This window comes from Vicia villosa, linkage group LG1 (assembly GCF_029867415.1).
Source record: "Vicia villosa cultivar HV-30 ecotype Madison, WI linkage group LG1, Vvil1.0, whole genome shotgun sequence".
Taxonomy (NCBI): domain Eukaryota; kingdom Viridiplantae; phylum Streptophyta; class Magnoliopsida; order Fabales; family Fabaceae; genus Vicia; species Vicia villosa.
Genome location: NC_081180.1, coordinates 1,525,230 through 1,551,965, shown reverse-complemented (window position 1 = coordinate 1,551,965; position 26,736 = coordinate 1,525,230). Strand labels below are relative to the sequence as shown.

Sequence of the window (26,736 nt, the reverse complement as noted above, 5' to 3'; positions counted from 1 at the left end):
TAAACATATCGACTAATTCTCTATCAGCTAAGGAGGGTTTGACTCTTCCAGCTAGATGTTAGAACAAGAATTGTTCTGATCAATTATCTTAGTTTTGATGATAACAATGTATATGAATTTTGCTTAAGATAATGTGGTACTCTAATCCTATGCAATTTCCTTTTCAGGAAATATATAAAGAGTATGCACAAATCAGCGCTCAGAAGCTTTGACTCTGAAGGTTCAACATGCAACATCAGAACATGGTCTGGCAAGACATCAGAAGATGGTCAAGCAGAATCAGAACATGGTCTATGGAAGCATCAGAAGGACTGGAGTTCAGAAGCAGAAGCACTGAAGTAATGGTATCACGCTCAGAAGCACTTCAAGGTCAGAAGATCAGAAGATGCTTATGCACCAAGCTGTTTGTACTCTGATGATATTCAAACGTTGTATCTACAAAAGATCAATCAGAATCAAGTACAAGATGGCAGGCTACGCTGACTGACAAAAGGAACGTTAGAAGCTATTAACGGCAACGTCAGTAGTCACAACAAAAGCAAGGCTCGAGGTAGTTGACAAAAGTGTGAAACATTAAATGCAATGCTGTACGGAATACGCAAAGCATTAAATGCTCCCAACGATCATCTTCTCATGCGCCCATAAAATGAAGTTCTGAAGAGAAGCAAAGGTTAACAAAACTGCATACAACTCTTAACAAAAACTTTGCTGAAACGCTGTTCATTTTGAAAGCTCTCAAACTTCATCTTCAACCTCACTTATTGCTGTTGTAATACTATAGTGAGATTAAGCTTTAAACTGTAAGAGAAATATCACAGTTGTGATTATCGCTTTTAAGAAGCATTGTAATACTCTTAGAATTTGTTTAAATTAAGTTGTAAAGGACTCTAGAGTGATCAGTTAGATCAGAAGACTCTAGAAAAGTCTTAGAGGGTATCTAAGCAGATTGTTCCTAGAGTGATCAGGTTGTGATCAGAAGACTTTAAAACATAGCAAAATAGATAAAAAAAGCTACATAATTAAAGGTTGTTCAACCTTTTCAAACTTGTGAATCTTAGCTTGATGTTGGTGATGGAAAGTTGAATTGATTTGAAAAGATTTTTACAAATTTTGACTCAAAATAATAAACAAAATTTTTGTGGTTGAGAATGGTTAGAACAAATGCTAGGGAAAGCTTTTTGTTTTTGTACATGAGTTAGTGATGGAAAATATGGATGAATTGTTAGTGTATGAATATACAATGTGGATGTTAAGACAATGAAAAAAATGTTTACAGACTGGCCTCCGATGGAAATATACAGGGAATTGAAATTAGCCTCAGTACGTGGTGTACGTGAATGGAAATAAAATAGTGTAGTATAAGGGTTTTCGGTACCGTATAAAAAGGTTAATTCTCATAATGTCTAAAAATGTTAGTATTTATAAAAAAATTAGGTTAATTGAAAAGGAAATTAATTAATTTTGTTAATCAAGATAATCAAAAATTCATAATTCAATTAAATTGATTTTGATTTTTGTGACTATTTTAATCAATCAAATTAAATTATTTCTAAAACTAAAAAAGAGTAAACAAAATCTTTTCAAATCTTATTTTATGATTTTTTGACTATTTTTTAAATATAAAGTGAGTAAAGTGAAAAAAAACTTTTTTTAAAAATAATAAATAAATAAATAAATACGAAAAATAATATTTAAATATTAAAAAAACATATTTTTGTGATTTTTTAGTAATAAGTAAAAATAAAATTAAAACTAAAGTTAGAAAATAAAAAACGAGAAATGTTAGAAGTGAGATTTGAGCTTGGGACCTCTCGCTCTTGTACATTTTAACCTCAAATTCTTACAAACTGTGCTACGTCACTTATTGAAATAAAATGACATTGGCAAATATATAAGAGCAAATTTTGGGGTATGACACAATCCAACTCAAAAATTAATGGGTTTGCCCAAGTCGGTCCATTAGTGGAGCAGGTGGTTAATTTACCTACCCAAATTGGGGTGAATTATATGGATTGAGTGATGCGTTTGACAAAATCTGGCCTAAATCAGTCCATGTACACACCTTCTGAGATATGTGTTGTCATCATAAAAAATGGAGAGAGTGTGGATCTATTTGCTTGTTGTAGGTATAAAAATGAAAATCCCACAAAAGATCCATTCGAAGTTTTGATGACGACAATGATGATTAAAGTCGATGACAACAACTTTCAACTCTTCGATGATGCTCGCATAACCAGAGAAACTCATGCCTCGCAAATAAAAAAATATTCAAGATTAAAGCGCTTATATGAACGATGTATTTGACATGAGTCTTGAAAGACTCTAAGTCAACTTCGATTCTAAATCTAACCGATTGATTCGATTCAATTTTTAAAACATTGATCGGATGTCCATAAAATATTTGTTTTCAATAGATCTTATTGATTATTGAAATCAAATATCGTAAAAGAAATACTATGTGAGTTGAATATTTAAATCGGATTCGTTAATACTAATAAATGAAGAGAATTTCTTTATTGACCCCGAGTCTTCTTAGTCACCCGTGCTGAAAACCCCTATATGACCCTTTATTTCAGAAATGCATCTCCGAAATCATTTTTTTTTGAAAAAAAGTTGATTTCGGAAATGCACTTTTGAAGACACAAAAAAAAAGGTGTTTTCGGAGATGGATTTCCGAAATCACATTTTTTTTTGGAGAGGGGTGTCTTCGGAGATTCATATCCAAAATATTCCAATTTTGGTCTTGAAATGTTTCGGATATGCATTTCTGAAAAAATTCAATAATTATTAAAAAATTAAAATCAAGGTGAATCAATACAATTAATAGTATAATTAATTGTATTAATTAAAATATATTATTAAATATATATCATTATAATCAAAGATGTAATAATAATATTAACCTAATAAATATTTAAATTAACATTTTATTTTTATATAAAAAATTAATAATAATAATAATAATAAAGATATTTATTTTCTATTTTTTTATGATGAATCTTTTTATAAATTAATTTTCTAAAACAGTTTTATAGTTATAAAAAATTATTTTATAAACAAAATTTCCTAAATAATTTTAAAGTTAATAATTATTTTATTAACTTATATAAATTATAAACATTCTAATTTCATAAGTAAATTTTGAATTATATAAAATTAAATATAAAATTTATTCACTAAATAAAATTAAGACAAAATATTTTTTTAATTTTTTTAACTAATTGAAAAATGATATTTTTATCATAATTAATTATGAAAAATGATTTTTTTAACAAACTTAATTATGAAAAATGATTCTTTTTTATCATTATTATTATTATTATTATTATTATTATTATTATAATTCTTACTTGATCTATTTCATTATTATTATTATCAACCATAGAAACATGAATTGAAATTATTTATGACTACATTTTAATAATTGAAATTATTTGAATTTTTTTGTAATTGAAATTATATCAAATGTATGATATCTAAATTATTATTTATAACTCACAAATTATATCAGATGTATGATATCTAAATTAATTAATATCTCAAAAATTTTAATTTTTGAGATTTGTTCGGATATGCATATTCGAAAAAACTTTGTATTTTTTCGGAGATACATCTTTTAATTAATCAAAATCTCAATTTTTAGAATTTTTTTCGGAGATGCATAGATATTTTGGAATTTTTGAGGGAGGTTTTTGGGTCTACAAAAAATTTCTCTAAATGAATATTTTAAATTGGGCCTTAAGCAAAGTGGCCCAAGCCACTGAATCCAGGGTTTGCCAATTTAACCTATAAAAGGACTTGTCTAGTATTGATGAAGTGTAGTGCTTTTATTTTGTGCGATTCTCTCTCATTCTCCCCTCCTGCAATAAACCAAGCGATATCGCTAACTGCAATTTCAATCCAAAAACCATGAAACGATCCATCGACGATTCAACGGCCCCGATTGCGAAACCAGTTTTCCTCACCAAAGCCCAGCGTGAACAGCAAGCACTTGAACGCCGCCACCTTCAAGTCACCGGTCATCGGCGCAATCAGGAAGACCTTCTCCTTTCAGGCAATAACCGTCCTTCCGATCCAAAGCCCTCCGATTCCGATCGACGAGATCGCGATTCAGATCGCCGAGACAGAGACAGAGATAGAGATAGGGACAGTTATAGAGACAGAGAAAGGGATAGAGATAGAGATAGAGAACGTGATCGAGAAAGGGAACGGGAGAGGGATAGGGATAGAGATAACAGAGATCGGGAGCGGCGAAACCGTGATAAGGAACGTGAAGAAGAAAGTAAGGCTCGTGAGCGTGCGCGATTAGAGAAGCTAGCGGAACGAGAGAAAGAGAAAGAGCTTGAATCGATTAAGGAACAATACCTAGGTTCGAAAAAACCTAAAAAGAGGGTTATTAAACCTAGCGAGAAATTTCGGTTTTCGTTTGATTGGGAAAATACTGAGGATACTTCGCGTGATATGAATTATCTTTACCAAAACCCTCATGAGGCTCAGCTTTTGTTCGGTCGAGGGTTTCGTGCTGGGATGGATCGGCGCGAGCAGAAGAAGCTTGCTGCTAAGAATGAGAAGGAGATGAGGGATCAAATCAGGAAGAAGGATGGGATTGAGGAGAAGCCGGAGGAGGCTGATGCGCAGAGGCGTAAGGAGGAGGCTGCTGATATGTATGACACGTTTGATATGAGGGTTGATCGACATTGGAGTGAGAAGAAGCTTGAAGAGATGACGGAGAGAGATTGGCGTATTTTTAGGGAGGATTATAATATATCTTACAAAGGTTCTAAGATTCCTCGGCCTATGAGGAGTTGGGTTGAGAGCAAGTTGAGTCAAGAGCTTTTGAAGGCGGTGGAGAAAGCTGGTTACAAGACCCCTTCTCCGATTCAGATGGCTGCTATTCCCCTTGGTCTTCAGCAGCGTGATGTTATCGGTGTGGCTGAGACAGGTTCGGGGAAGACTGCTGCATTTGTTCTTCCTATGTTGAGTTATATCACAAGGCTTCCTCCTATTAGCGAGGAGAATGAGGCTGAGGGTCCTTACGCTGTTGTTATGGCGCCAACTCGTGAGCTTGCTCAGCAGATTGAGGATGAGACTGTTAAATTTGCTCAGTATATGGGAATTAAAGTTGTTTCTATTGTTGGTGGTCAGTCCATTGAGGAGCAAGGGTTTAAGATAAGGCAGGGTTGTGAAATTGTGATTGCTACCCCTGGTCGTTTGATTGATTGCTTGGAGCGTCGCTATGCGGTTCTCAACCAGTGTAATTATGTTGTTCTTGATGAGGCTGATCGCATGATTGATATGGGGTTTGAGCCACAGGTCATGGGTGTGCTTGATGCTATGCCTTCTAGTAATTTGAAACCTGAGAATGAAGATGAAGAGCTCGATGAGAAGAGGATTTATAGGACCACTTATATGTTTAGTGCCACTATGCCTCCTGCTGTGGAGAGGCTTGCTAGGAAGTATTTGAGGAACCCTGTTGTGGTGACTATAGGCACTGCTGGAAAAGCAACTGACTTGATCAGCCAGCATGTGATCATGATGAAGGAATCTGAGAAATTTTATAAGCTTCAGAGATTGTTGGATGAGCTTAATGATAAAACTGCAATTGTGTTTGTCAACACCAAGAAGAGTGCCGATTTTCTTGCTAAGAATTTGGATAAGGAAGGCTATCGTGTGACTACCTTGCACGGAGGGAAATCACAGGAACAAAGAGAGATTAGTCTTGAAGGATTTAGGACCAAGAGATATAATGTGCTTGTTGCAACCGATGTTGCTGGACGTGGTATTGACATACCTGATGTGGCTCATGTTATCAACTATGATATGCCTGGGAATATTGAAATGTATACCCATCGTATAGGACGTACAGGTCGTGCAGGAAAGACTGGTGTGGCTACAACATTCTTGACTCTCCAGGACACTGATGTCTTCTATGACCTTAAGCAGATGCTCATTCAGAGTAATAGTGCAGTCCCACCTGAATTGGCAAGGCATGAAGCTTCCAAATTCAAGCCGGGATCTATTCCTGACAGACCACCTAGGCGAAATGACACTGTTTTTGCCCATTAGGGAACTTTCTTTTGAGGTTTATTGCAGCAGGTAATATCAATGAACATTTTGCTAGTGATGCTTAGGAGCACAATATGCTTTTCTTGCAGTTATATGTAGGATCTTGTATAAATTTCAACTATGGTACTCCTTTTATCCTGATGTCATTTTCATTGCTTGTTTTATGACTTACTAGAATTGCTATACTGCTTGTTATGTTTCTAACAAGAATTAATAATTTTAGTAGACAATCTTTTTATTGGTTCTATCATTTGGTGTTAATATTTGTCATCTTATGCTTATGATGATATAGTGCTTTGCTTTGTCTATTATGATTATGTTGATTGCTTATGCTTTCTCTAGGCTGTGCTACTAAACTGTTTTATGAAAATTTGCTGATGTCAAATCAAAAGTTGAGTGAGCTATGTTCTGTATGCTTATTTAAATGAATTGCCTCCTTTGTGTTTAATGTTCTCTAAGTTTTGGTTACTCTTTTTTATGATATGTAGACGAAGTTGTCGTAACCATTAGAAACTCACGAGAACTAGGGTTTGAATACTGGTGTTGACGTCTATCCTCTGTAACATGCTATTGTTTAGCTGACTCGGAAAACCTGGCTCCTCCCTATGTAGATTTCTTTCTTCTATCAAGCTATTGTTTAGCTGGTAGGTGATCCCGGTTCTTCTACATTTAGTTTTTTCAATTCTTTTCTTTTTTTATTTATTTTCCTATGATAAAAAAATCCAAATAGTTAAGTAAGGAAGAAATGTCTTATTCTTTTTTTACTCAAAAACTCGACTGTTAAATAAAATGTTCCCAATATGTTCCAACTGCGGAAAAGAATTTTAAAATTTGCGTCTGTTCAATATTTATAGAGATGTTTTAGGTGCTAATATGACAGTGATTGGGGAATATTTTAGGTTTTGTCGTTTCTGCTTGTGCATCCCCTGAACACAGGCAGCATATTGTCTCAGCCAAGGTATGTTATGGTATTGGTATGCATGTTTTGTTTTTTCTCTCTTCATTTGTTTATTTATTTTAAAAATAATGGTTTATTTGCTTTTTAATTGGTTTTTTCATTTCCTTGTTTCTTGATGAGGAGTTGAGATACTTTTGTTTTATCTTTTGCTTGTGAAATGCAAGAGCAATGTTCATAGAAAGGGTAAACATGCCTCATGCATATCTATTTGGGAGAAAGTAGTTCTGTTGGGATTGTATGGATTATAGAAACGGGCCCAAATGTTTCTCATTATATGAGTGGTTTTAATTCAATATAAATATAGTGTTTTGATATTATTTCCTCTTGTTTAGATATGAATGTGAGTACAATCATGATGATGCTTTCACATTTAGAGATATTGAGCACACATAAATATGCAGTGTGTATTGCTTTCAATTTGTAGGCAACTGTAGAAATTTCTAAACATTATCATGATTGCAAGTATTTCTATGAAGTACACGCTAAGCTCAACATATTAATAAATTTGTTTAAAATTGAAAATTTTGAACCATAACTAAGTAACATACTTGTTGCAATTTTGGTCACAAATCTCAAAAGGAGGTGATGCTGCCTTTTTTTTCTTTCTTGCTCTCATCTATCCATCTACTAGTTTTAATTATTCTTGAATCTCTCCATTTGTCCATACATCTTCTATTTTGTTTCATTTTGAAAATGTCTAGGATTCTTATATTCAAAATTTAGAAATTTGGGTTTATAACTTCACTTTTTTTAAATTTATTTTTATTAAGGTAAAATTTATACTGTATCATTTAAAAATCCGTCACTTTTGGGTTCAAAAATCTGGGTTGGGACTTAAATCATAACCATCCATGCGATGGCTCTTTCATAGGAATTTAATTGATATGCACCGATTGTGCAACAATATTTTACCCAATCAGTTAATTTTAAAAAGATGTAATTCTGTAAAAAAAATAATTTTAAAAAGATAAATCAAACGGTCTTTAGTAAACCTCCTATTTTTAAAAATTATTTTCGAAACAATCTATTGAGTCTTTTAAATGTGATATTTGTCCGTTTTATAAACATATAATCGAACTATTTTTCCTTTGAGTTTTATTAAAAGTGTTGGTCCATTTGATCTTATTCATTCTTATGTTTGAGGACTAACCTCTATTTCTAACATTTTGGGTGTGAGATTGTTTATTTCTTTTATTGATAATATTTCTTTTATTGATAATTGTTCTCGAGAAACTTAGATTTTCTTGATGAATGATAAATTAGAAATATCACAATTGTTTATTTAATTTTATAGTATAACACAAACACGATTTGAGAATGATGTTAAAAGAATACGTTTGGTTAATGGTAAAGAATTTGTCATTCACAATTTTTACAATTTTACTAGTAAACATGGCCTCATCCATGAATTCACATGTGATACACTCCATAACAAAATGATGTCTAGTAATATGAAGGCCATAGAGTTTGACTACACCTCTATGAAAAAATAAATCAAAGTTCCCACTAAGGCGTTTATCCCCCTTTAGAAGAGAACGGAGTTTTTAATGGTGGACCAGATGTCCCAACAAGTTGCTCGACATGTGTATCCTTAACACAGAGGTTACCAGAAATATTCTTGGAGGTGTCTTCAGCGTGGAAGATATGGGCTCATAAGGCCCTATTGCTACAAACTATATGGATATCCTCTAGTCCTATAGATATCCAAGACTTAAAAGAAAACGAAAGCAAGTTCAATCAAAGAAAGTATAGAAGTCCAAAGTAAAAGCCACAAGTCTAATAGCTCATACATCTCTTAGAGTTTCCTCAAAAGAAGATTAATATTTTGATAGTGGATGTTCCAGACACATGATTGGAGAAAATACCTATTTAAGTCAAGGGGGATTTCCACACACGAAAACTTGGAGCAAGTTGGTGATTTTGGAAGATTTAAGCAAAGATCAGGTGAATCTTGCAATATCAGCGAAGCAGACGCCGTATACAATAAGAGAGGATCAAAGTAAGAAAACTAGCTATTTTAAGGAGTATCTTGCATCAAGTAGTTGTATTATTTTTGTAAACAATTGTCATTTATTATTATATGAAGACTAACAATTTTCAATGGGAACCCATTGAATAATGGATTAAGCTCCAGCGAGGATGATAGAGCTGAACCGCCATATATCTGATGTACTCTCCTCCTTCCCTTTCCCTCTTTAATTTTCTGCATAGATTTGCATGCTTAGGGTTGTATCGTTTTCGTAGAATAACATGTTAGGATTTATCTGCTTATAGTGATTTCATGATTTAAGTTTAGGTTTGTCATAGATCTAGCCATTTGAATATTCTCTTTTGCGATTATTATAGTATAGACTCTTATGTTAGATTGATCATTCGATTAATCAAATTCAATTTGAGCTTTGTGTGAAAATTGGATTATGGTAATTGTTGAATGGCTTGTTTAAGAAAATTCATATTTCACAGTTGTTGTGATTACTGATAACTTGGGTTAATTGCAATATCCATTTAATCGTATGTTTTATAAAACTGTCGCTATCTTTTACTTTTGTTTGTTATCTGTTCTCATGGTATCAACTAGGGGTGTTCGCGGGCCATTTTGGTTCGGTTTTGAGGGAACCCGATGGCCAAACCGAATAAAAATATATGGATTGGTTTGGATTTGCACATTTTTATGATAAAGCCCAAACCGAACCAAACTAAGAAATAATGGATTGGTTTGGGTTGGATTGATTGGATACATTAACAACAAATATGCACAAATATTTTTTTAAAAAATTTAACTATTGTGAATGTCACAAATGAAATTTCATTTTTTTTGTTCTTGAAGTTGAATACTTTATACTAGTTTCTATGATAATTATGATATAAATTATACAAATTAGTTATGGTTGGTTCGGGTAGACGGGTCCGCGGGTTGAGTTTTAGAAATCTGACGCCTGAACCAATTAACATAAAACTTTGTTATTTTGGTTCTTTTTTGGCTCAAACTAAAAAAATGCCCGAATCAAACACTATGGTTTGGTTTGGATTCCGGTTTGATTTGGATTTTCCATAACCAATGAACACCCATAGTATCAACAATTGGCCTTCGAGCATGTAATATGTGCATCTGTTTGTAAAACTCTTATTTTGTAAAAGGAAATGCTTTTGGAATTGTTTTTGTAGGGAATGGTCTATTCACCTCCTCTATACCGTTTCGATCCCCATATCCTCCACCAACATTTGGGTCAATCTTAATTGACTTATTGACTTGCCTTATAAGGATTCCCTATTCACCTGGTCTAATGACATGCAGGAGAATGCTCTTGTATAAAGGAAGCTTGATAGAGCTTTCTACAATCAAAACGGGATCACAAACTTTCATTTCTCAAATTTTGGAGTAAGGAGGTGTTTAGGGATATTCATCTTATTGTTTAAGATTCAACCATTAATCTTATCAAGCTCGAGGATCAAATTCAAATGCTTGGTATGAATGATAATTTGAAGAAAAAAGAAGTGGAAGCTCAAATTGTGTTAGAGGATGCTCAGGCCAAAGAAGAGCTTTTCTGGATGGATAACGCTAAAGTTTCTTGGCATAAGCATGGGGACAGACACAATGCTTATTTCCATAGGATGGCTAAAATCAAAGGTGCTAGAAACATGATTTCAACCTTAACTTATGGTGATATTGTTAGGATGCTAAGGAAGAACCCTAACAAAACCATGAAAACTTCTAAAACTAATAAAGAAAATAAAATTATATAAGAAATTAAAGACTTTTTCATTGGATACCATTTATTGTGTCAAAGACACTACATATATAATTCTTACTAATGGATGATAAACTAAAAATCCAATAACTATTCAAAGTCCAACTCAATAAAATTTTAAGGTCCTTAGAATATTCTAGAAAACATTACAAATTAGAATAACAATTAATATAAATTATATTTCTAATTTAATATTTAATCTATAATTAATACTCTATCAGACACCCTGATCACTGGCCCAAAGGAGTTGTCAAAGCATGTTGTGAATCATTTTACTAAAATTTATGGTTTTGCAGGTGAGGTTCAAAGCTTTGATATGATCAATATTATTCCCTCTTTGGTGAGTGATTCCATGAATGACATCCTTAGTAGAATTTCTTCTTCTAAAGAAATCAAAGCTGTTGTTTCTAACCTCAAAAAGAATTCCTTCTTCTAAAGAAATTATATCCAAGATTATTGCTGATAGGTTAGCTAGGATAATGCCTTTTCTTGTGTCCAATGAGAAAAAAGGATTTATTTAAGGGAGATAAATCAAGGGCTGCTTGTGCCTAGATTATGAGGTTACAAACCTCCTAGATAGAAGAAATCACGGTGGAAATATGGTTCTTAAAGTAGATGTCTCAAAGACTTTTAATACTTTGAATTGGGAGTTCCTTATCAAAGTCTTAAGTAAGTTTGGTTTTAACTCAACCATTTTTAGTTGGATAAGAAGCATTCTTGAATCTAACAAGATGTTTGTTGCAATTAATGGGCTTCTTCACGATTTTTTCACTTGTAAGAGAGGGGTTGGAAAGGGGACCCCCCCTCATTTTTTTCCTAGTAGAGGAAGTTCTTAGTAAACATCTTTCCAATATGGTCTTTTGATAAGTTAGGGGAAACCAGAGACATCTGTTTATGGTGATGATATTCTTGTCTTCTGCAAAAGTAACTCTTCCAACAATATGGCTCTCAGGTAGGTTTTCTTATGTTACTCAAGAAGTTTTTCTTTGTCTAATTTAGCTTTTAGAGTATTAACCTCTTTTTGTCAAATGTGAAAAGTTTCACAACCAAACCACAAAGGTTCTTGATCCTCATTTTTAACTTTTAAAGCCTTTAACATGGATTGCTTAAGAGCTTCCATTTACTTTTCCGTTTCTAAAACCTTGGCTTCTAAATGTGAAACTATTCTTTATTTGAAGCGAACCTTTTAAAATCGTCTTTAGCTTCACCATATAGATTTGCAAAAGCAATTTGTAAATCAAAATAAGATATTTTATCAATAGCTAGGGTATTCAAAATCGAACCAGCCCAATAGAAAATCGCAAAACAGAACCAAACCAAACCGAAATTGCAAAAAACCGCAAATGGTTCGGATTTATTTAGGTGATTCTTTAACAAAACAGCGCGGTTCGGTTTGGTTTGCTGTTTGTATTTTACAAACCGAACCAAACCGCATCATGTTACAACCCAAATTTCACTTAACCCGCATCCAACCCAAACTCAAACCTATTATGCCTTAGCCTTACGATTACAACTGATTTTTTCTTCCTCACGCTTAAGGTTTCATTTTAAGTCTTCTCAAATCTCTCCTAGCGGTATCCTGCATTCTTCTCATCTTCTTTTCCAAGTACATCTCAAATCTTCTTCTCTAGCCTTTCATCTCTTATGTGCTTTCTTTTTCATCTTATTAATTTTATTTTATTGTTTTCTCTTCTAATTACGTTCTTAATGCACCTCTTCTTATCTAATATCTCCTCTCTTATGCTCTTTCTTTTGCATATTCTCTAATATTTCATCTTCGTCTTTTCTATTTCATTATAATGTTTTTATATTGTTTTATGATACTATTTTATATTTTTTATTCTATTTTGTCTGATGTTGTTTTTGTATATTAAATGGAAACTTGTAGTCCAAATATGACGAAATTTGTTGTTATTTGATAACTCATAAATAACTAAATACATAGTTATGTTATCATCTATATGTGTATGTATGGCTCAATAAGAAAATGAGCTCTTGTTCATGTTCTTCAAGATTTCCAAACAAATTAGTTATATCTAATGTCAAAATATTATTAACTTCCTTGATTGTGGTGACCTTCGGTTGCCAATCCCTATTAAGACATCTTAAAAAAATTTAGTAGCAATTTCATCAGAAATAGGCTTACAAAGTGAATTCAAACGATTTAAAAGATGAATGAACCTCTTTTGCATATCGACAATGGTTTCACTATATTTCATATGTAAGAGTTCAAACTCTTAGTTCAAAGTATTGATTCTAGCTTGTTTGACCTTATTTGTGCCCTCATGGACAACTTACAATGAGTCTCACATAGCTTTAGCGGTTGCGCGATGGGAAACACGGTAATATTCATCAACCCCTAAAGAGGATATTAGAATATTCCCTGCTTTCCAATCATATGACGACTTTTTCTCATAATCAGCGTTCCATTGTGCACCTGGTTTAGGTAAATCAGCACCAGCCGCATTGGTCATGGTAATTTGAAAAGGACCATTTTGGGTAGTATTCCATACATTCCTATCAATAGATTTAGTATTGACACACATACAATCCTTCCAATAACCATAATTTTTGCCATTGAAAATGGACGCTCTATCAAAGGCCCCTTTAGGTTCGGAATCCATAATCTAATAAGCATTTTCGAAGCACAAGATAAATCGGTGCTCGTGATACCACTTGTTAGACGATAGGCTACGATCTAAAGGGGGTGAATAGATTTCAAATTAAATTTTCTTATTTAAAATTGTGTTTTGAAAATTATTGACTATGGCTAACGGAAACAATCCCAGATCGATAATCGCTTATTCCTTACCGTTAACGAAAATATGGATATGTGTTAAACCATATAGAACGTATACGTTAGATAAAAAAATTAATCAATATATTTTTAACAGCAACATTTCAATAAAACCATACAATAGTAATCAATTTTCAATAAAATAGCAAATAAAAATTGACTTAAGCAATTTTCAATATATCTATTACTTATGTTTTTTATAATGATTGCGATTGACTCACCCTTTATGTTTGAATGTTGTCTCCACGTGGGTAACGCGCAGGTAATCAGGAGTAGTCCGCTGAAGTCTAGAGGATAGCTTTGGAGTGTGTTTACCTTAGTTCTGTTGAGTCTATGGGTCTTGCTCTGATATGTAACATCTGGGTTGGGACCGTTTGATTCGAGAACGATGATTTTCTTTATTATGTTTAAAGAAGTTTTATATTGTTTTTATAATCATGACGTTGAAAGCATGAATTGTGGTATTTCCGTTGATACTTGAATTACTTGTCATGGTATTGGTTAATTATGATGAAGATGTTTTGAATTGTTCATTCTGCTGCGGAGTTTGAAGTGAACTATTTAATATGTCAAAGATGTTTTCCATGCTTAAAATGTTTGGCAACCCGTGTTACGAAGCAGGGCTATATGTTAAATGATGTTTAGCGAAGATGTGACATCCTTGTTATTGTTTTGCATTTATTTATTTAATAAAATATTCGTGAAAATCGTGGAGTTTTAGAAGGGTGTTACACTTAGGGACTCTAAGGGAGAAGTAATATTGTTACCAATCAGTAAAGACATGTTAATTTTTTTCAGCGCCACAGTACAATAACTTCCAAGAGATACTCTTTACGCTCTCATTTCCCAGAATAACTGTGTTCGCATCTGCAAGCTATATGGTCGGATAACAATGCACGTTATAAGCCCTATCAAGCAAGAACAATGGCTTATGGGACAATTGTTCTAGACCTATTGAAGGTCTAATAAGTAAAGCCCAACAATGAGACAAATGGTTATCACAGAAGGAGGTAGCAACCTCGTTTTTCCTCTACAATGTAGAATACACGTCACAAATTTACCATGTTGATCTCCTAAAATCAATCCAACAACCAGTCGCATCTCATGCATATGCAGTTTCCAACAATTTATCCTATTTAAAGGAGGCTACACGCCATTTTTCAAGTATCAATCATTTTCATTTAAATTTTATTTTTATTCTATTGCTTACTTGAGTGTTGTGCTAATCTTACAAGTCAATCACGTTCCACCGCATCGAGAATCCAAAACCACTATAACTCACCATGAATTGAGCTTCTCCATCATTGTACAGTTCGAGAAAAGAACAACAATGATTTAAATAAAGGCAAAATACTCATTTTGGTCCCTTAATTATATCTTTGGGTTCAGTTTGGTCCTTTAATTTTTTTTCGTGTCACTTTGGTCCCTTAACTTTCAAAATGTTTCACTTTAGTCCTTTTTGTTTAATTAGTGACGGAAAACATTTGAAAAATGGTCGTTAATCCGTCGCTAATTAGGCAAAAAGGACTAAAATGAAACGTTTTGAAAGTTAAAGGATCAATATGACACGAAAAAAAATTAAGGGACCAATATAAACCCAAAGGTATAGTTAAGGGACCAAAATGAATATTTTGCCTTAAATAAAACATGCTAACATAGATTAACTAAAATTTACAGATATAGATTAATATGGGGAATGTTATTGTCACCTTGAAGAGTGAAATGCAAATGGATATTATAGGCAAAAAATAGTATAATGTTGTAGAGAGAGTGAGAGTGGAGAGTATGCAAGCACTGTTCCATGTTTAAACATAGCAGTGGTATAATAATGACAACAATAAGAATGTTTTAAAAAATTCAATCTCATTTTGAATATTTGGAATCCATTTCAAAACATGTTGACATTGATTTTGAATAATTAAAATAATTAATAATAATTATTTAAATATTTTATTAATTTATTTCCATATAATAAAAGATTCATATTTATTTATTAACTTAAAAATTCCAACGCATATTTTTAGTTTTATTTTCTACTTTTTAAAACAATACACAAAAATGGTTAATTTAACTAATTACTTTTTTCTGATAGAAAATTCAATTAATTACTGAAAAAAAAAACATTTGATTAGAGAATGAGAAGAAACAGGAAACCCTTTCAACAATTGCAAATTTTCCATTCATTCATATTCCCTAATCCTCCAATTGATTTCCATCAATTTAATTATTTTTCCCTATCAATTCAATGATCAATTTTTTTTCTCCATCTTTCAAAATCATCAATGATGAGTTTGTAACAATTTGTATGAATTTGAAAAAAAAATTGAATTTTTTTGTTCATACAAGCTTTGGATCATGTGTTTGATCTGTGTTGATCAATTTGGTTGATTGTTTATATATAGATATCTCAATGATGCATCATGATTAGGAAAAAAATAAAAAAGTTTAGATTTTTTTGGAAAAGATTCTGAGTTTTTTTGTATATATAATGAAGCTTGTGGTTCGTGTGATTGAGGCAAAAAACTTGGTGGGTTTGGATTCAAATGGGTTGAGTGAACTATATGTGCAGTTAAAGCTAGGAAGACAAAAATATAGAACAAAGGTGATAAAGAATTTGACACCAATTTGGGATGAACAATTCTATTTTAGTGTTGATGACCTTAAAGAAAAGCTTGTTATTTCTCTTAAGGATGTTAAAGATGAAGAGAAGTTCATTCATAATCATTTGGTTGCAAGACTTAAACTCCCTATCTCAAGTGTTTTCGAGGAGGAAAATAAGTCGCTCGGCGATGTTTGGTATTCGTTGAAATCCAAAAAGAAGAAGTTCAAGAACAAGGAGGGTGGTATATATACTTACTCTTATTACTAAACTCCCGACCCGTATTCAATACTTGATTGCTTATTTATCTGCTAGCTCAGCTATGAAACACGGACACCTGACACGTCTTTGTTCAGAGGTGTCAGTGTTACATAGTCTTTTGTTTCTCTATTTAATTGTTTGTTGATGGTATTATGTGAAATTTAGGTTATGATGGTGTCATGCTAACTATGAATGTGCTTGGATATATGGATTATGCTATTGAATAAACTTGAATGATGATATTTACTTTCTTTTTTTTCTCCTATAGGTGAGATTCATTTGAGTATATTTATTTCTCAAAATCATGCATCGAATCATGCATCCAATCATGCATCGACGGAATCAAATGCTTCTAGTGATCAGTTATCACATTCAAGAAAACCTAGTGATGCGGTTACCTGTTCTCCTTCACACTCAAAAACACTTAGTGATGCGGTTACCGGTACTCCTTCACATTCAAGAAAACTTAGTGATGCGGTTACCTGTACTCCTTCACATTCAAGAAAACTTAGTGATGCGGTTACATATTCTCCTTCACAATCATCCAATGGGCGTTCGAACTCATCTTCGCCTGTAAGGGAAGAGATTACTCCTTCTAAGGATGAGAAAAGTTCACAAAAAACATTTGCCAGCCGACTTGCTCAAATATTTAATAAAATTTCTGACGGGCCTTCAGTTTCGTCCAATATAAGCATGGACTATGACTTATCGGAGACGGATAAGGTTGAAGCTGGTGAGATTAAAACCGAGGACCAGACTTCTGATGGAACTTTTGAAGAAATTGTGAGAAAAATGCAGTCTGCAGATCAAGAAAGTGAAATTCCTAGCAACTTACCGGGAGGGGTTCTTATCGATCAATTATATGTTATTGCAACAGAAGACTTGAATGTGTTACTATTTTCACCTAATTCAAGTTTTCCCAAGTCAATATCGGAAGTACAAGGTACTACCGACGTGCAAATGGGTCCTTGGAAGTTAGAGAGTGAGAATAAAGTCTTGAAAAGATCGCTTACGTACATCAAGGCCGCCACTAAATTAATGAAGGCTATAAAAGGCTATGAGGAACAAACGTATTTAAAAGCCGACGGGAAGAACTTTGCGGTTCTAGCAAGTGTTAGCACTCCAGATGTTATGTATGGAAGCACGTTCAAGGCGGAAGTACTTTACGTGATCACTCCTGGACCCGAGTTGTCATCAGAAGAACAATGTTCACGATTGGTGATATCGTGGAGAATGAATTTCTTACAAAGCACCATGATGAAAGGAGTGATAGAAAACGGAGCTCGACAAGGTATGAAGGAATCCTTCGATCAGTATGCCATTTTGTTATCTCAAACCGTTAAGCCTGTTGACTCAAAGGATCTCGGTTCCACCAAGGAACAAGCTTTAGCGGCGTTAAAGGCAGAGCCTCTTTCAGAATGGAAATTCGCAATGCATTATTTCGCTAATTTCACATTCATCTCAACTTTCTTAATGGGGTTGTATGTTCTTATCCACATCTGGTTGGCTACACCTACCACGATTCAAGGGCTCGAGTCTTATGGACTTGACTTGCCGGATTCAATTAGTGAATTCGCTGTTTGTGCTATTTTGACTCTTCAAGGTCAACGCATGTGGGCTTTGATCTTGCGTTTCATGCGAGCTAGATCACGAAAAGGTAATGTTATTAATGATATCTTACTTCAAATTGATTCATTTTTGTTTCGTCATTTACGCCATTTTTCTTTCTTCATTATTTTTCTTTCATATACGTCATTTGATCTTAGGTAGTGATCATGGAATTAAAGCACGAGGAGATGGATGGCTACTAACCGTGGCCATAATTGAAGGAAGCAATTTGCCGGCTATTGATTCGACCAGACTTTGTAATCCATATATTGTTTTTACTTGCAATGGAAAAACAAGAGGTAGCTCAATCAAGTTCCGCACGTCTGATCCTTTATGGAATGGTGAATATCATATCATTTATCATTTTGTTGCACTTATAAGTCAAATAAGTTCGAATTTTTTCCCCTACATCTCGTATGGTTTAATGTATGATGAAGACTATCTTTGCAGAGATATTTGAATTTGATGCAATGGACGAGCCTCCATCTGTGTTGGAATTGGAAGTTAATGATTTTGACGGACCCTTTGACGAACCTCAATCTCTAGGACATGCGGAAATCAACTTCCTTAAAACAAACATATCAGATCTTGCTGATTTATGGGTGTCTCTTGAAGGAAAGTTAGCTCTAGCATGCCACACTAAAGTGCACTTAAGAATTTTCTTGGACAACACTAGAGGCGGGAATGTTGTAAAACACTATTTAAGTAAAATGGAGAAAGAAGTCGGGAAGAAGGTATGGATCCGTTCGTGTTATCTGTTGTTTGGTAGTTTTTCTTCGTTACGTTGTACTTTGTATATTACCGATAGATCACTTTTCTTTGGCTTATTTTTCTTCATCTATTTACAAAATTGTAGATTAATTTGCGATCTCCTCAAACAAATTCAGCCTTTCAGAAACTCTTCGGACTTCCACCCGAGGAATTTCTCATCAATGATTTCACCTGTCATTTGAAAAGAAAAATGCCCCTACAGGTTCAGCTATTACGTTACGCGAGTTTGAAAGTAGTCAAAGTTTATTTATTTGTATTATCTTATCAAGTTGTCTATGGATCTCGGCAGGGTCGTCTATTCGTTTCGGCAAGAATAATGGGATTTCATGCAAATTTGTTTGGACACAAGACAAGATTCTTTTTGCTTTGGGAAGACATTGAAGACATACAGGTCATTCCTCCTACATTTTCATCAATGGGCAGTCCAATAATTGTCGTAACTCTTCGTCCAGGGAGAGGCGTGGATGCGAAACACGGTGCAAAAACGCAAGATGACCAAGGCAGACTCAAGTTCCATTTCCAATCTTTTGTGTCTTTCAATGTCGCAAACAGGTATATTATGTCAAAATTTTATCGTCTTAAAAATATAACATACGACGAATCTAAAAATATTATTCTGCTAGTATAGGACTATCATGGCTCTCTGGAAGGCCAGATCTTTGAGTATTGAACAAAAGGTCCAATTAGTTGAAGACGACCCTGAAAACGAAAGTGTTAATAGCGAAGAGAGTGTAACACTCATTGGCAGCGAAGACGTTAGTATGTCTGAAGTTCATTCTTGTTCTGTTCAAGTTCCTGTAATCTCTCTCTCCCTCTCTCTTTCTCTCTCTCGTTCCATTTTCTATTTATCGTACAATTTCGCTAATATCTGCATTTGGTTATTATTTTAATTTTCTTTGATTAATCTAGGTCAGTTTCTTTATGGAGCTATTTAGTGGAGGCGAGTTGGACTGTCGGATCATGGAAAAATCTGGCTGTGCTAATTATTCTTCTACCCCTTGGGTATCCGAGAACAACAATGTATATGAAAGGGCGGTATATTACAAATTTGAAAAACGTATTTCGCGTTATAAAGTCGAAGTAACGAGTACTCAACAAAAATCTCTTTTGGATGGAAATGGTTGCCTTTTGGAAGAAGTTATGAACTTTCACGGAGTTCCTCTCGGTGATTATTTTAATGTGAGTAAGTCGATCATCTTGTCCTTTTCTTTTTCCGATTTATTCGTTGAAATATGTATCTTATTGCGCTATCTTTGTTTTCTATTTTCACAGTTGCACCTTCGCTATCAAATTAACGAGTTAGTCCAAAAAACGAAGGGATGTAAAGTTCAAGTATTATTTGGAATTGAGTGGTTGAAAAATACAAAACATCAGAAAAGGATTACAAAGAACCTTTTAAAAAATCTACAAGAGCGATTAAGGTTGACAATTAGTTTAGTTGAGAAAGAGTTTTTGGAAAGAATAGGAAATCGAGCTAATATTCTGACAACATCGTGATCCTAACTTCACTACATATCGACGTATGAAACTTGATAGCGCTGTCTGTCGATAATCTCATGATCAGAATGTCTTGCAGATCACTTCTTCTCTTTCGATGGTGATAAAATCAGAGCTATAATGATGCTGAAAAATCATTAAACAAGGTTAATGATTGGAGATATTACTAACTGTTTTGTTGTAAATGATAAGTTAGAGTGTAGCATTGTTAGATATCAAAATTTTGGTTCTTCTGTGTTGTATCGTTAACAAGAGTCATGGATGTTGTATCGTATCATTAAACAATGTCTATGTTTGTATAATATCTTGTTGTAAAGTTTGGTTTTAGTTAGTTTTTGGATAAGCATTACATTACTTGAGATACAAGTAATGTAGTTTGCACTTAATGCTTTGTGCATATAAGGCATTGTGCTGATGAAATGAATTAGAGGAATACCATTGTATTCAACAAGTGGTATCAATGCAACTGATTTGGATCAATAGCATCTCAAACTGAAAAACAATAGCTTTTTCAGTTACAACTGCTAATTGTTTTGCGCACCCTTTCTTCTAATTCTTTGTTCTTGAATTCTATCAGTTCCAAGTTCTTGCATCAATTCTCTTTGCCCTGACTGACTGAATCATCGCAAAACATTAAGTCTGTCATTCTCATATTCGATGGTTTCTATGACCGTTGGTCATTGTTTAGACATAAACAACACGCGCAAAATAATAAGTAATGATATTAACTATTGACTAGAATGTGTATAACTGACCACGAGAATACATGAGGATAGGATAATGAACTCTAACCCCATCAATCTCATTTAATATTTTAACCTTATTTTCATTTACCGTTTATTGTAACTTAGTTATTGAAACAACCATATTTACAAACACTTCTCATAAAATTATATAGATTCTTGAACGACTTTGATATCACATCATTCCCTGTGGATACGATACACAAAAATACTTACTTTCGTTGTACTAACTCAACAATATGCAACTCGAGATCAATAGAAGGTTGTTGAAAAAGCAAATTATGTGGTTTGAAAGCCAAGAATTACTTGTTCCAATCCATCGATCGGTCGATCAGAGAGACCATTTTCGTGCGCAACATAGCTAAAGATATTTGGGATGTTATGCATCATAAATATGATGGTTCCTCGAAGGTTAATCGAGCCCATTTATAGCCTCTGCATTGAGATTTTGAGGTTCTTACAATGGGAGAGAATGAAACGATTGATGAGTACTTTGCAAGAACGCTTGCAATTGCCAATTGAATGAAAGCACTAGTGAAAAAATATATGGTGAAAGGTTTGTTGAACTTGGCGGCCATTGATGAAAGATGCACATATTGATTGGTGGGCGAAACAATCATTCCAAAATAATCAGTTTGGAGAGCTAGTGTGAAATTAGAGCTTTTACATTCTTATATTTGTGGGTCAATCAAACCTGAATCAATAGGAGGAAACAAGTATTTCATCATCTTTATGCATGACTTTAGTAGGAAAATATGGACTTATTTTTTGAAAGAAAAATTTAGTTCCTTTGATGTTTTACAAAACATCCAAGGCATTGGCAGTAAGAGAATTGAGTTGCTTGATTCAATGTCTAGGAACTGATAGAGGAGGAGAATTCAGATCCATTACGTTCAATGGTTTTTGTAGCTTGGAAAGCATTAAAATACAACTAACTGCAACATGTATTCCACAATAAAATGGAGTATAGAGAGGGAAAACAGAACACTCGTGAACATGTTCAGGAGTATGTTATCATGCAAAAATATTCCCAAATATTTGTAGCCTGATGCAGTGAAATGGACCACTTATGTTATGGCAAATTTTACCCACGGTCTTGTGATGATTGGTAAAGGTTAAAGTACATACGACCAAAAACGTTTGGGTAAATGTAACCCTATTTGATAAATATATTTATGACTCTAATGATAAAATTCTTACATACCGGGTCCGTTTAAAACAAACTTTGTATGGACTTGACCTAACCAAAAAATTATAAATATATTTAGGCTTAATTGCACTTTTGGTCCCCCTAGTTTCAGCCGCTTAAACTTATAGTCCCCCCAGTTTAAAACCCAGGATTCATGCCCTCAAAGTTTTAATCTGTTGAAATTTTTGAGGCCCCCCTCCATTTGGCAGTATTTTTAATGACATGGCATGGAAATAACCTGCCACATGGGTAATGATTTAATGATGAATGACATGGAAAACATTGACTATTTAAAATATTTTCTTATTATCTATAAAATAAACTTAATTTTGAAAATGTATTAAGTAATCAAATTTAATTGGACAATATATTTTTAATTCATTTAATTGGTAACATAAGAATCCAATTTTGCCCTAATCCCTTTTCATTCTGTTCAACATCTCCTTCGTTTCTCCTTCATTTTGTTCGTCATCTCCCTCATATGTCATTTCTCCTTCATTTCCCCCTCATCTCCTTCATCCTTCGTCAACCTTGCAATGTCTCAAAACTCTGTGTCATTCGATAGCTACAGAAGTCACAGAATGAAACAGGAATGTCATTGCGGTCTCGATGCTCCATTGATGACGGCCTGGACTGATACAAACCCAGGACGTCGCTTTTTCGGTTGTGGGATGTACAAGGTTCAAGGTTTCAAGAAGTGCAGTAACTTTGTTTGGCTTGATGAGGAAATGAACCCTAGGGCAAAAGAAGTAATTTCTAGCTTAATGCAAAAGTTGAATGAAGAAAAGCAGAGGGTTAAGGATTCAGTCGCAAAAGAAGAAGAATTGAAGATGAAGATGAAACTGATAAAGAAACAGTTGAATTTTAATTGGGTCATGACCATTGTTGTGCTGGTATCTTTAGTTGCAACAATAATCATGAAATGAAGCTGTTAGTATAATGGTTGTTTAGGTCTAATTTGTTGTCTTTGTTTAGGTTCAATTTATGTATAAGTTTAAGGATGTTTAGGTTCAATTTATGTTAACAGTTTATTATTGTAATTGTATGGTTTTGGTTGGTGTTGTCAACCTTGTAATTTGTTGTAACAGTTTATCAATCAATGAAGTTGCTTGGTGTTGTCAAAATGTTACCAAAGTGTAATCAAATTTAGGCAAATTGAACCAAACTAATAACAACCAATCATCAGTTTATTGAACCAAACTGATAACAGTTTATTGGTGTTGGTCAACATGTTACCAAATTTAACCAAACTGATAACAACATGTTACCAACATGTTACCAACATGCTACCAAGATGTTACCAAATTTTGACATCATCTATTTACAAATTGAAATAACAGTGCATCAGTTAACAAAATCTAACCAAAGTGTAATCAAATTTAACCAACAAGTCATATTTATAGCAGTAAGTTATAAAATTACTTGCATATATGAAATTATCCAAATGATGACCATTACATAAGTGGTTGAGTAGCAGCAAATTTCAAACATAGGATTACAAAATATTGTTTGACAGCCATGCTGTTTTCATACTGAGATCCAAACAGCTTTACCATATTGTTTGGCAATGATGACTAATCACTACAAAATACCCAAAATATCATATTGTTTTACAATCACAACAAACTTTCACACTAATGCAACATTGTTACATTCAAAAAGAAAGGCATCATTGCCTCCTAATCCTGAGTTGGTTGAGGTGCCTGAGATCCTTGACCAATCTCAACTGGTTTTTCTTTTCCCTTACTCTTCTTTGCCTTATTGGTTGTCTTAGCTTTCTTTGCCTTGTTGCCCCCTTTAGGTATCTGCCTATCAGCTGCCCTCTTTCCCTTACAGCTCCTCTTGTTGTGTCCAGCTTGTCCACATTTGTTGCAAGTGACAGTTCCAAACTTCTTAGGAAGAACAAAGGGATTCTTTGGCTCATCAGATGTTTTGTTCCTCATCTTCTTAGGGCGGCCAATTGCCCTTCTCATGACAGGAGGAGACATTGGCAAATGGTCAACATTGTTCCAAAGTTGTGGTCCATTATTTGGAAACACAATGTTAGCATAGCACTTTCCAAATGTAAGCTTGCTGCAAAACAGAATGTGTGTCATAAATCTAACATAAAGAAAACTTAATGTTGTAGAATTCAAGAAATACCTATAATATGGAGACACATATCCTTCAGGTTTTTTCCTAATGCTCCAAATGCAAGAGATAACATGACTGCATGGGATTCCAGACAACTCCCATTTTCTGCAGCTGCATGATTCATTTTTCAGATTGACACAGTAAGTCTCAACTCCATTGGTAACTCCAAAGATGGATAAGTCATCATCACCATGCCAAGAAGGGGTCCAGTAGGTTCATCAGTAGGTTGGGTCTCAAAATGATAAGGGACATTGTCAGGTTGGGTCTCAAAATGATGAGGGACATTGTCAGCAGGTTCATGGTCAGCAGGTTCATGGTCATTGTCTACAAACTCAGCATGTGTATGGACACCCACAAACTCAGTAGGTTCCTTAGCAGGTTCAGGTTCATTAGAAACATTAACAGACTTCACACCTATCACTTGTACATCATCATCATCATCTATAATTTTACCTAGCTCACTTGGGTCAACATATTCAGGTGGATCCGATACCTTATGTTCCACATAAATATCAATCAGCTCATGACCTTCGACATCTTTAGCAAACTGCAAGATATCACTGTCAGTGTTCAAACTCCTTAGACCACGAGTAAAGCTATAATTGGGGTGCCTATACCACAGATTAGCAATGTCAACATAACCCTGTGCCCTAATCACTTGTCTCATTTCCACGACAGACATATAGTCAACATCAAACTTCCATCCAAATTCAGTAACCTCACCACCTACGTACAAATTAACAGGTTCATTTACAAACATACCCCTATGGTGCATCTTTAACCTAACTTTTATCTCTTGGGATGGCCTGAAATTAACAATATTCAAATGCAAAGTTAAAACTGGTGGACCACACAAGCCTATGGAAACTACTATAATAAGCGACAATAGCAGAACATGGTGGACCACACAAACCAATGGAAACTACTATAGTAATAGACAATAACATAAAACCAGTGGACCACACGAAACTATAAATACTGACTATCACCATATTCAAAGAAGGCAAAAAAACATACCTAAAGCAAAAGCGTTCTTCCTTAGTCGCCATTGTTCTTCTGGAGATTCTTCAGCTATTAACACCAGCTAGCAATGCGAAGACTATGGCGTTTAGAGAAGACAATACCACCACCAACCTACGCACTGTGTAACAATGGATGAGACGAAGGAGCTGAAGGGGCTTTTTGGATTTTGACGAACAGAATGAACACTTTAGGGATTAGGGCAAAATTGGATTCTTATGTTACCAATTAAATGAATTAAAAATATATTGTCCAATTAAATTTGATTACTGAATACATTTTCAAAATTAAGTTTATTTTATAGATAATAAGAAAATATTTTAAATAGTCAATGTTTTCCATGTCATTCATCATTAAATCATTACCCATGTGGCAGGTTATTTCCATGCCATGTCATTAAAAATACTGCCAAATGGAGGGGGGCTTCAAAAATTTCAACAGATTAAAACTTTGAGGGCATGAATCCTGGGTTTTAAACTGGGGGGACTAAAAATTTAAGAGGCTGAAACTAGGGGGACCAAAAGTGCAATTAAGCCATATATTTATAACAAACTTTGTATGGACTTGACCTAACAAAACAAAATGGTTTTTTCTTTACCCACCTCCCTATGGGGTCACCCTCAGCGAAAACCCCAGTTTATCCCTGCTTCGGAAATGAACTTCCGAAGTATTTTTTTTTTAAAAATTTTCTCAGACTTCGGAAGTTCATCTCCGAAAACACCAAATGGGGGGTGTTTTCGGAGATGAACTTCCGAAAACACCTTTTTTCAGATTTTGGGGGGTTTCGGAAATGAACTTCCGAATTATGCAGAAACTGTGTTTTTTTTTATGATTTTGGAAACAGCCTCGTATTTTTAATTAAAGAAAGACGGCAAATAAAATAAGCGATATATAAACAGAAAATACTAATATACTAATATGATAAGAATAGTGATATATACAAACCGATCCGATCCAAATCCAAATAATAATAGTGTACGAAAGATACAATCCGAAAACAAAAAAAAATAAACCCGACCACTACTGGGTATGCCTAACCCTCTCACCCTGGGCCCTCCTCTGCCGCCTGTATGCCGCCGCACGGCCCGCATCAGTGACGATCATCTCCATCACGGCGACTGCCTCTGGACCGCCCTGATGAACGACACCTCGATCCAACGCGACCCGCCCAAGCATCTCTATCCGCTGGCAGATCGGCAGGAGATCAATGGCGTGGTCATCCTTGGCCTGCTGGTTCTCCAGGATCTCCTCGTGTGCTGGCCTAGGAGCGCCGGGAGCGTCGGGTGTCAGCAGAGGATGTGACACCCGATAGAACCATGTGACGTACCCCTCCACACTGTGCCAG

General features: G+C 34.3%; 4 protein-coding genes across 6 annotated transcripts; 3 read left to right on the top strand and 1 right to left on the bottom strand.

The window, feature by feature from the left end:
- The first annotated feature begins 3,828 nt into the window (after window positions 1-3,828).
- Window positions 3,829-9,177, top strand: LOC131626270 (DEAD-box ATP-dependent RNA helicase 21). Of its 3 annotated transcripts, XR_009291082.1 has the most exons (3): window positions 3,829-6,096; window positions 6,555-6,710; window positions 6,966-9,177. XR_009291082.1 is itself a non-coding variant. In XM_058897114.1 (2 exons), exon 1 carries the CDS (start codon window positions 3,910-3,912, stop codon window positions 6,064-6,066), a length of 2,157 nt encoding a protein of 718 aa, XP_058753097.1. In that variant the 5' UTR covers window positions 3,829-3,909; the 3' UTR covers window positions 6,067-6,096; window positions 6,966-8,220. The 3 variants fall into 3 exon arrangements, 2 of the variants coding, with proteins under 2 accessions (XP_058753097.1, XP_058753091.1); XM_058897114.1 differs by lacking the exon at window positions 6,555-6,710 and having other exon boundaries at window positions 6,966-8,220; XM_058897108.1 differs by lacking the exon at window positions 6,966-9,177 and having other exon boundaries at window positions 6,555-6,959.
- Window positions 9,178-15,774: 6,597 nt separating this feature from the next.
- On the top strand, window positions 15,775-20,633 carry LOC131599397 (C2 and GRAM domain-containing protein At1g03370-like). The gene is made up of 9 exons (XM_058871770.1): window positions 15,775-16,413; window positions 16,699-18,087; window positions 18,197-18,379; window positions 18,489-18,772; window positions 18,895-19,011; window positions 19,099-19,361; window positions 19,438-19,606; window positions 19,719-19,988; window positions 20,082-20,633. Exons 1-9 carry the CDS (start codon window positions 16,059-16,061, stop codon window positions 20,304-20,306), a joined length of 3,255 nt encoding a protein of 1,084 aa, XP_058727753.1. The 5' UTR covers window positions 15,775-16,058; the 3' UTR covers window positions 20,307-20,633.
- Window positions 20,634-22,774: 2,141 nt separating this feature from the next.
- On the top strand, window positions 22,775-23,246 carry LOC131645234 (uncharacterized). Its single transcript, XM_058915910.1, has 2 exons — window positions 22,775-23,131; window positions 23,214-23,246. The coding sequence occupies exons 1-2, from the start codon at window positions 22,775-22,777 to the stop codon at window positions 23,244-23,246; spliced, it is 390 nt and encodes a 129-aa protein (XP_058771893.1).
- A 645-nt stretch (window positions 23,247-23,891) lies between these two features.
- LOC131599386 (uncharacterized) lies at window positions 23,892-24,551 on the bottom strand. The gene is made up of 2 exons (XM_058871763.1): window positions 24,381-24,551; window positions 23,892-24,311 (listed from the first exon to the last, which is right to left on the bottom strand). The coding sequence occupies exon 2, from the start codon at window positions 24,224-24,226 to the stop codon at window positions 23,918-23,920; it is 309 nt and encodes a 102-aa protein (XP_058727746.1). The 5' UTR covers window positions 24,227-24,311; window positions 24,381-24,551; the 3' UTR covers window positions 23,892-23,917.
- Between the last annotated feature and the right edge of the window lie 2,185 nt (window positions 24,552-26,736).